This window comes from Pseudochaenichthys georgianus, chromosome 7 (genome assembly GCF_902827115.2).
Source record: "Pseudochaenichthys georgianus chromosome 7, fPseGeo1.2, whole genome shotgun sequence".
Taxonomy (NCBI): Eukaryota; Metazoa; Chordata; class Actinopteri; order Perciformes; family Channichthyidae; genus Pseudochaenichthys; species Pseudochaenichthys georgianus.
The window spans coordinates 1,876,983-1,888,066 of NC_047509.1; the positions used below are offsets into that span (position 1 = coordinate 1,876,983).

General features: G+C 40.7%; 1 protein-coding gene and 1 long non-coding RNA gene across 2 annotated transcripts in view; both read right to left on the reverse strand.

The window, feature by feature from the left end:
• Positions 1-2,755, reverse strand: part of kcnd1 (potassium voltage-gated channel, Shal-related subfamily, member 1) — a 74,386-nt gene extending 71,631 nt beyond the window's left edge. Inside the window, exon 1 of the mRNA XM_034087741.1 lies at positions 2,600-2,755. Within this exon, the coding sequence (XP_033943632.1) occupies positions 2,600-2,755 (156 nt within the window). The remainder of the gene's footprint in view (positions 1-2,599) is intronic.
• Positions 2,756-3,265: 510 nt separating this feature from the next.
• Positions 3,266-11,084, reverse strand: part of LOC117448874 (uncharacterized) — a 58,580-nt gene continuing 50,761 nt past the window's right edge. Inside the window, exon 3 of the long non-coding RNA XR_004552418.2 lies at positions 3,266-3,713. This is a non-coding gene — a long non-coding RNA (uncharacterized lncRNA). The remainder of the gene's footprint in view (positions 3,714-11,084) is intronic.

Sequence of the window (11,084 nt, forward strand, 5' to 3'; positions counted from 1 at the left end):
ACAAGAAAGTCATGATTTCTACAGGAAATCAGGTGCCAAGGTTTATTTTCAACGTTGTGTGTCCTTTTGTGGAAAATTGTAGAGGTGGAAGTCAATGGTGCGATTGTGTGGCTTTTTGAGTCAAACTGCCATTTTCTTTCCATCTGGTAAGTACGTTTTAAGTACGTGTTTAATGTCGCTATGTTCCTGAAGTAAACGCAGCAGTCCAATTGAGGTGTTTCAGCCAGTGTGGCAGAGACACTCCCCCTCGAGGACACACAGGGATGTTAGCCTTTGCAGACCATTTACATGCACTAAAACCTATAATACACTACAGGAAAGGGAACACCCCAAAAAGCATAATTGGGCACCTTTAACATGTATTTGCAATATGAATAGTTTATGTAAATAACCCAATTTGTTTTTGTTACTTTCATTGCAACATGTCTTAACGTAACTTCCTGTTTCATATAGACGAGCTTTTATTTTGAATGGACTTTTTTTTGCGCTATTAGCAGGAAGTTCCCGAAGCAAAAACTTGATGGAGAAAAATAACAGAGATACAGGCCGTTTCTCAATCGCGAGGATTTTGGCTTCCAAGCCAATATTTCAAGGATGCTACGTCATCGAGTGCCGCCGAAGGACTGTTCCAATCTCCAGCATACTTGGAATTCCACCGAGGTGGCGTCCTTGGTTTGGGTGTAATTTAGAGGCTGCACATGGGTAGACTTCGCGTCCTTAAAATCCCCACAATGCTTTGCGCACGGACCAATTTCAAAAACCCTCGTGGAGAATGGCTGAACCGACGCAGCACACATTTAAATGTAAGTATGTAGTGGCGTAGAACATGTGTTGGTAAATGTGACTTTGTTACTTTTGTTATCACCAAAAATGTGTTCCGTGAAAGTAAAGCAAGTTCATAATTAGATGGACATTGTGAGGTATTTATTTTCGGTACAGTTTATGTTGAAACCGTTAGAGAGAGTGGCACACTTGTTAGCCTGTTCCATTCTTCTTCGTTTTCCATAGCCGTGGCTTGGAAGTATACTTGCTTCGTTTCTGAAGGAAGTACGTGACTACCAAGCCAGCATCCTCACGATTGAGAAACAGCCAAAGTATAACTATTTGAAGTTCACTTGTTTAACGGTATTCTAAAGTAATGCTCATATGGATGTAGCTTAAATGAATTTGTTGTTTTGCGTCTTTGTGTAGCTCTTACGTTGGTTTTTGGAGTTTTCAATAAATTAGAAATCATCAGTCAAGCGTACGACCGTCTTTCGGAGGGATATGCTACAGTTTATATAATCAAATATCGATACTTGGCGTCCGTGTATCTATACGATATCGCCATGCAAAGTATCACGATACTATGCTGTATTGATTATTTCCCACACCCCTGATGCTCAGTAGCGACAGTCCCAGGGTGGGATTTTCACGGCGGCCATGACGGCCCACAAATAATTGTACGTCCTACGGCCACCGTGGCCTTTGGGCCCCTCGCACTGTTAAAAGTTGCTTTCAAAGCGTCAGAACAGGTTTCTGAACTGCATTATGCTGCGTTCACAACGGACGCGATGCGAATACTCGCATTGTTCTAACCGCTGGAGTTTCACCGCGGCTGTCAGCTGTGTTTACTCCTGTCATTCAAACAGGACGCACGGGGGCGGGGCTTATATCCATGTAAATACCTATGGTAAATACTGTGGTGGAAACCAACTACGACCAAATTAACCAATTTTACCGTGATTTCATTGTAATACACGTTTCAAAATGATGCAGAAGTAACTAAATACTGGTAACGGTTAGTAGAAACCATGAAACCATGCTTTAATGCTTTGACAAGTGTGCAGACAAGACGGCAGGCGAAAAACCTTTTAAAATGTGTGTTTTGTGAATGGAGATTGGATCGATCAGGCTAAACTAACGTTGTAGCTGCTCCGTCCAAACTCACAACAACGTCCTAAAGACAGAATTAAAGCAGCGACTGTATTCGTCATGACACAGACAGTCTGTGGTTTGTACATCTTTAACTTTTGTCTAGTTTCTGAACAGATATGAGGAGCTGTGAGGAGTTGATTAAAGAGACACACGCACGTACGCACGCACGCGCACACACTTTTGCATTTCAAAGTATTGCTTGTTCATACAGGTGGATGTTGGAGCTTCACTGTGCACTGCTGAATGATGTGTGTGCAGAGTTTGACCCTTGAAGGCTGTTTCTTCTGCTCTGAAATTGAATATATTTGTTACATATTAATAGAATTTTAGATTTTTAGATTTCATTTCGATTTGTGAATGGGAGTAGTAGTAGATGGAAAACATACCAAACACTAATTATTCAAAGTAAAGTATTTCATTTTAAATACGGTAATACTAAGGAGGCATGATGGTCTATGGTCTAGGCCTATGATGATACGATTATTGATATTAAAAAAGTGATTTGTTTTTTGTTTTTTGTTTGTCATTAGAAAGTGAAGTTATTTATTTTTAAGCTCCAAATCCTAATTTTTCCCTCAATGGCCTTTGTGCCCTGGCATGTGGCCTTTCCGCCCTGAAAAAACGTGTGACACCAAAGGCCAAATGGCCTTGCCCCTAAAATCCAAGCCTGGACAGTCCTCACCTGGAACCGGACCCCGCTCACGTTGACGTACAGGATCTCATCTGATTTGGACGAGTTGTCGATGGGAGGTTTGGGCATCGTCTTCTTGGCGAGCGGGAGCCATCCCACCGCTGCCGCCCGAGCGAACGGCAGCCACGTCGCCACGCCGGCCGCCATCTTGCATCAGCACGCTCCACCTGGAGAGAGTCGACTGCTGTGTTGAAGTGGAGCTAATGAACCTGAGGGAAGGTAGCTAACGCCTCACTTCTTTGGGTGGCGAGATAGGAGGTGGGCGGACATGTTGAAGGGGGAGGAAGGGGGGAGGAGGGAGGCGTCAGTTAGGTGTCAAGCCATGAAAAATATGGCATTAAATAGGGAGAAAGACGATGCATCTGAGAGTGGTCCGTGTTTTAGTCTGACGAGTTTCCGACTTCCTCCAGGTGTGCAGAGCCTTCCTGGAAAAGTCCTCTTGGCCTGCAAGACGCTCCTCAGGGTAAACAGGCACTTCAATAAAACCCTCAGGAATCAGATGGAAATATATTTCCTTTTTTGGATACTTTTGCAAAACTTTCCGCCTGCAAAGCGAACGTCCTGTCCTCCTAAATAACAAAATGTTCCACTTCACACCACAGACTCTCCTGGTAGGAAAACATAATTTATTGAACTCTCAGCAGTCCTAGCCGAGCAGATCATGTGTGGAATAATAACAATCTGATATTGCCGTCACAGGTTTATTGCTGCTGGGACTTAAGACAAAAAGGTACCAAAAAAAAAACATATATCCAGGAAGGAAAGCGTTAAAACCTTTGTGTCTGCTTCCTCTCTCTCCTCTGAAGACGGATTTGTTGAAGCGCCGCAGCCTTTCAAATTCTTATTAAATTGTGATGATGGTTCCTGAAGTTGCAAGATAGACAGAATGGCCGCCCTGCTTCTAAGTGGAGATTATGGATGTCCTCTTCCTCTCTTTCTCTTTCTGCTGATTTGTTTTTCTTACCCCCTCTCTAATTTGCCTTTATCTGCTCCTGCGTTTTGCTGCTCCTCTCGGTCGGAGGGGCATTAGTGGCAGAGGAGGTGGAGTGTTTGGGAGTGAGGAGGCGTCAGGAGGTGCTTTACTCCATGTCCATGTAAGGCCGTCCTGTCAGGAGACACACAAACAGAAAAGAGACAGAGAGTGAGAGACAAACCAGGAGAGGAGAGGAGGAATACATCTGTCAGAGGAGAAGGAGGATTAGTACTTAAGAGGAAAGGAGGAGAGAGGAAGTGTGGGAGGATACGTTTGAGGAATGAAAAAGGGAAGAACAAGGTGAACATGTGGGGGGAAAGCAGGAGAAAGAGGTAAGGGGGGAGGAGGGAAAGAAAGAAGGAGAAATGGAGTTGGCAAAAGAAAATAGGAGAGGAGGAAGGAGAGGAGGTGTGATAGAAGAAGGGAACAAGGAAGCAAAGGAGAGAGATGAAGAGAAAGAAGGAAACTAAAAAGTCAAGTGGAGCAATGGTAACAGGAAAAGCAGAAAGGAGGAGATGGAAAGTTAGGGGAACGGGGAATGAGAAAGACATCGAAAACAAAAGGAGGAGAGGTGTAGGAGTTTAAATAAATGGTCATTTGGAAAAAATGGAAAAAGGGAGCAAAGTGAAAAGGGGGAGGAAGAGTCGTTAAACAGAAGGCAAGTGGGAGGAGGAGATCAAGGTAACTGTCAAAAGAAAGGAGAAGGGAATGAGATGTTAAGAAGAAGAAGGGAAGAGGGAAGTAGAGAAGAAAGGTGATGAGAAAGATATTTAAAAATATATAAATGAGAAAAATAGGAGGTAAAAGGGAACAAGGAAAGGAGGGAAGGTGAGGAGAAATGAGGAAAACATAAAATAAAAGGAAAGCAATGAGGAAAGAGTTGATGAAGGAAAGAAGTGAGGAAAGGAGGGAAGGGATATGGGAGAAAACGAGAAATGCTAAGAATAGTGATTAAAGAGGTGAGAAATGAGAGAGAGAGAGAGAGAGAGAGAGAGAGAGAGAGAAATGGAGGAGGCTTGGTAGAGAAAATAGTAAAGGAAGAAGGAGGGATGAAGAAGGGAAAGCAGGAGCATTTAGAGAAGATCCACGGGAGAAAGAAGTCCCGGTAAGATGATGTTTACAAACATGAACCTAAAAATGTGATAGAATTTTTAATATTTAAAAAAAAGCAGCATTCAGGGTGAAGTAGTTCCTCATTCTCTGAGTCTGACTTCATTCGAAATGGAAACTGGATTTGTGGAATACTGTCACAGAGCAAACAAAATATATCTTCTCATCCCATGTAAAGTTTGGGCGTGGTTTGAACATGTGGGAAACGTGCTAACGCCCATCAACAAGAGATCACAATGACCTTTTGTCCCATGTATAATACAGAGCATGTGCTAAATAAGTCACAGTTAAAAATCCAAACTATGATGAGAGGAAGCAGAGCTACATTTATGATGTGTTCATGATTTATTTAAAAACAAATGCTGGTTTTAATGATGCAGAATCATCACCTGACAACATGCATCATCAGTAGCAGGAGTAAATACATTAACATTCACGTAATGAAAAGAAAAATGAAATGAATAAATAACTGCAGGTCTGTCATTTCCTCTAAGGATGTTTCTTGTTCGTCTGTCGGCACGATAAAGGATTTGCTAATGATATCATTATATCGTTTTCCACGGATTTTTATGAAACGTGGTTTAGCATACGCCAAGGAAGAACCCATCAGACTTTGGAGCTGATCCCAAATTACGGGGCGGAAAATTATGATTTATTACCACTTTTGTGCTGCTTTCATTAAAGGTCACCTATCATGCTATCTCTAGGCAACAGCATAGGTCTCAGATATATACAAATATATACAAAACATGTCTATGAAGTGTTTTGCCCAAACAGACCACCCATTCTAGCCATGCCTCGTATCCCTCTATTTCACTTCCTGTTTCTAAAGTGCTGATTTTGTGTATAAAGCTTTACATTTTTTTTTTTTAATTGATAAAAAAAAAGAGGGGACATGCGGGACCCGGCAGCTACCGTCTGAACTAAATGCTGCCGTGATGAAACGCCATATCATGGATTATCAAGGATTCTCTCTGAAACAGTCTGGAGCTCAAAGGCTTTCTCTCTTGCCGGTTATACCACAAGGTGAGTTCCTTTTTACTTCCTGCTTCTTCACACACATGCTCTCCAGTACAGGTTAGCTCTGAGTGTTAGCGATGCTAATGTAAACACCGACCATATTACGTCCAAAACAGTCGGGCATTGTTTCTGTTAGCAACGTTTCTGATTGGCCCGTGGGTCCACATTTCAGATATGACGTCATATCGGACGCAAATCTGGATCAGCTCCGTTGGTCCCCGTTTTTAGAGATTTGGGTACGGAGCAAAAGAGAGAGGGTTTTATTTTCTGACGCTGCGTGAGTTCCCTGACACACCGGGGACACATGTTGATACAAGACATCACAAAGTGCATTTTGCATGATAGGTCCCCTTTAAGTTCAGAAAAATCGGGGAAAAAACAAGTTAACTATATGGCTATATTTAGCATTTATTAATGTACAAATGCTGTTTTTAATGATGCAGAATCACCTGACACCATGCGTGAATATCTCAGAAGCAGAATGACAGTATGTTGATTAAAATTCACATAATAATAAACGTTAGAAAAGTCTAAAATAAAATCCAAAGTGCGATCACATCTGTTTCTTTATCGATCCTTTGCTCTCCGTCTCAAACTCCCCCTGACAGTTACTCATGTATTTAGGGCTGAAGATATAACGCTGCAGGTTATTAAAGATGTGTTTCATGATGAACCTCGCCCTCTTTATTCCTCCCTCTGCGTCCTGTATTCAATAATCCCTCCACAATAAGGTTTCCTGTGGAGCTGCTGCCACTCCTCAGACCAAAAGTTATTGTCGCCGGTTTATTGCTTAAAGTCCACAGTGGGAGTAATAACAATTCTCCTTCCTCGGGTTTGGTTTGAATCACAGCGAATCTGGGAACCTCGTCATCGCTAAAGGACCATCAGTAGATCCTTCTTTAAAACCAAGCAGCACTTAGAGAGAGCTTTGCGCCTTCATTACGAAATGTCTATCTATATATATCAATTCTAAATGCATGCATATAATAGACTTGTTTATGTATGAATAGTTAAATGTAACTTGTGAATTTCTATGTTTTTTAGTATTTTTCTGGAACTGGACACTGGAAGGACTTTTATCTTCAAAATTATCGGACTGCCATTAATCCGAATATATTCAAACACTAAGGATCATCTTTTTAAAACAACCTAACACTACAATGATTGAATGAACATCGACACTATTCGAAAAAAAAACGTCCGATTTTAACTATCAAATATTAATAACTCCTTTTAGATTTTCTTGTAAGTCGTTTAAACTTGTAAATAATAATAAACGTCAATTTGGCAACGCCCCCAGCCACTGGGATCCGCTGGGTTTTCGGTTGGAATCCGCTGGGTGGAGTCCTATCTGGAGTGCTACATCTGTAGGTCAAGCATGTATTATACAAAATACACATTTATGGACATAGATACCCCGCCTCTACAGTATGAAGTTCACCCTCATGTCAGACCTTTCAAAATAAAGTGTTGGTAAAAATGTCCATAGACACACACACACACACACACACACACACACACACACACACACACACACACACACACACACACACACACACACACACACACACACACACACACACACACACACACACACACACACACACAAGAGCACATACACACACACACACACACACACAGAGCACATATGCACACACACACACACACACACACACACACACACACACACACACCACACACACACACACACACACACACACACACACACACACACACACACACACACACACACACACACACACACACACACACACACACACTAACCTTCTTGCACCTGCCCTTCCTCAGAAAAGGTGTGTGTGTGTGTGTGTGTGTGTGTGTGTGTGTGTGTGTGTGTGTGTGTGTGTGTGTGTGTGTGTGTGTGTGTGTGTGTGTGTGTGTGTGTGTGTGTGTGTGTGTGTGTGTGTGTGTGTAGATGAATTATGAATGCATCTTCAGCCTGACTGGTTTCTCTGTGTTCAGCTGCACGACACTGAGTCAGTTACCACAAAGCACACCAAAACACACACATACATGCCAACAAACACACACACACACACACACATATCAAAACACACACACAGCCTCCATGTGGCACTGCAGTGTTTCCATCACTCCATCAACAGGAAAGCTTTTAGGGTAACGCCCACTGGGAAATCACACACACACACACACACACACACACACACACACACACACACACACACACACACACACACACACACACACACACACACACACACACACACACACACACACACACACACACACACACACACACACACACACACACACACACACACACACACACACACACACACACACACACACACACACACACACACACACACACACTCTAGTTTAGGATCAGTGGCTGGTATAATAGTTTTATAATGGTGGAATAACGCATGCCATGTTCTGTAGAGTGGGAGAAAACAACAATTCTCATGCCTGGGTTGCACAAATGCAATGGAGTACTTCTGTTGACATTGGCTCATCGTTGGCAGAATTGTACTATTATTTACGTATTTATTTAGTTGTCACCATGGATGATGTTACCTTCTACAACACACATTTTAAGTTGTGTATTCTGAAGATTAAACAAGTAGGTGCACATCAGCTGTAAGTTATTGTAATACAACAAACCTCTAGTATGAATAAGCAGATTTAAATTGGACAAGTAGCCTCCACAAATGGCTAATTGCTAGCTTGTCAGAGAAGTCATTGGGAGGTGTGGTCAATAACCAGCTTCAGTATCTTTCTGAGAGGATTACCCAAACATTAAAACAGCAAGGTAGAGACAGGCAGAGATGGCAAAAGTAAACACATCTTTACTCAAGTAGAAGTATAGATACTCGTGTTTAAAAATACTCTGGTGAAAGTAGAAGTACTGACTAAACTTCTTTACTCAAGTGAAAGTAAAGAGGCTTTGAAATGTACTTCAGTAAAAAGTACCCATAACTAGCAGCTGCTTTAAAGAGTACCTGACCTCCCTTTATATTAATAGAACAATAATGTCATTGTTAGCTAATGAATGTTTCCATGCTGAACAACGGCAACATGACAACGTTTCCATTGGTCCCTCTTCTTTAGAGAAGACCAGGAAGTGATGGATACACGGATCGTGTTCAAATCAATAGGCACGCAATGACTCTGAAGAATAATGACCACGCACCAAACACACATTCAGACTAAAGGAACCAGCTGTTTGGAAATGAGAGAAGTAGAAAGTTCAGGTATTTGTGTTCAACATGTGAGAAGTAGAAAGTACAGGTATTTGAGTTCAACATGTGAGAAGTAGAAAGTACAGGTATTTGGGTTCAACATGTAAGAAGTATAAAGTACAGGTATTTCTGTTCAAAATGAGAGAAGTAGAAAGTACAGGTATTTCTGTTCAACATGTAAGAAGTAGAAAGTTCAGGTATTTGAGTTCAACATGTAAGAAGTAGAAAGTACAGGTATTTGAGTTCAACATGTAAGAAGTAGAAAGTTCAGGTATTTGAGTTCAACATGTAAGAAGTAGAAAGTTCAGGTATTTGAGTTCAACATGTAAGAAGTAGAAAGTACAGGTATTTGAGTTCAACATGTAAGAAGTAGAAAGTTCAGGTATTTGAGTTCAACATGTAAGAAGTAGAAAGTACAGGTATTTGAGTTCAACATGTAAGAAGTCAAAGTAAGAAGTGGTAGTGGAGTAAAGTACCAGAAAAATTTACTTAAGTACAGTAACAAAGTATTTGTACTCCAATACTTCCCACCTCTGGATACTGACAGCACATCCACACTGGGATTGACGAGCAGAGTAATCAATGGTCATCCATCAGTTTGTGAGGGTTTCTGAAATCCTGCTGTGTGCTGAAGACTCTCTTATATTCACTCATTAACACTTCACATAGTGGATGAATGGTTAATTGACTTCAACATCTAACCATGTATCCACTGCTAAGTGAAAAGGACAAATAATCAACAACATTAATTGTCAGAGTTTATAGATTTTGTATCTTCACAGTCTCCTGTATATTTTCAATTTATTAATGCTGCTTTAATTCTATTTTGAGATGTTTGAATTCTAGTATTGTTTATTTTCATTCTTTAATTTCTACGTATGTGCAATGCCTTGTTTCGTTTTGTTGTTTTTTATGCTGCTGCAACGTAAAAATGCTCAAATTGGGATCAATAAAGTACATGCTATCTTATCTCTTATCTTATTAATAAGGTCAAATATCCTGATACCAATTTCACTTTATGTTTGGCGTTGGTTCACTTTTAGATAGATAGATAGATAGATAGATAGATAGGTAGATAGGTAATGATAGATAGATAGAGATAGATAGGTAGATGGATAGGTAGATAGATAGATAGATAGATGGATGGATGGATGGATTGATAGATGGATGATGGATAGATAGTATGGATATAGATGGATGGATAGATAGATAGAGGGATAGATGGATAGATAGATAGATAGATGGATAGATAGGTAGATAGATAGGTAGATAGATGGATGGATAGATAGATGGATAGGTAGATGGATAGATAGATAGGTAGATAGATGGATAGATGGATGGATGGATAGATAGATAGATAGATAGGTAGATAGATGGATGGATGGATAGATGGATGGATAGATAGATAGGTAGATAGATAGATGGATAGATAGATAGATGGATGGATGGATAGATGGATGGATAGATAGATAGATAGATAGATGGATAGATGGATGGATAGATGGATGGATGGATAGATAGATGGATGGATGGATAGATGGATAGGTAGATAGATAGATAGATGGATAGATAGATATCATATTTCAAATATAATGCAGGATATTATTGTGCAAGAAATTGATTATTTGACTCAGTTCTGTCCTCTATTTGTCCGTCTGTCTGCATGTTTCCAGTAGAGCTGTCCCTCTGTGGGAATCCCTGCTGACATCAAGAGTTTCTGTAGCTTCACATTATAAATTTAAAGCCTCCACACGATGCTTTTGATCCACATTCACAGCTCTGGGATCAGCGTTTCGCTCACACCGAGCTCCAGCTTTCGGTAATGGGTCGGTGGATTTCCTCTCTATCCTCTATCTTTTTAAGAACAAAGGAGAAGAAGATGAAGAAGATGAAGAAGGAGACCACCACTAAGAAGACGAAGTATCAGCAGCTTGGGGCTTTTTTAAAGAGTTTAAAGAGTTTTTGCAACACTATCGATTTTACAGGTTATTTAAAGATGACATAACGAAAATCACCACATTTTTCTGATGACTCAACTACTTTGGCAGCATGTGTTCATATTGATCAGGTCTTTTCTATCCAGGCTGCACAAAAAATGTCTTATTCATTTGACCCTTTAGTCAGTTTCCATCTTTTTTAAAAGCTTCAA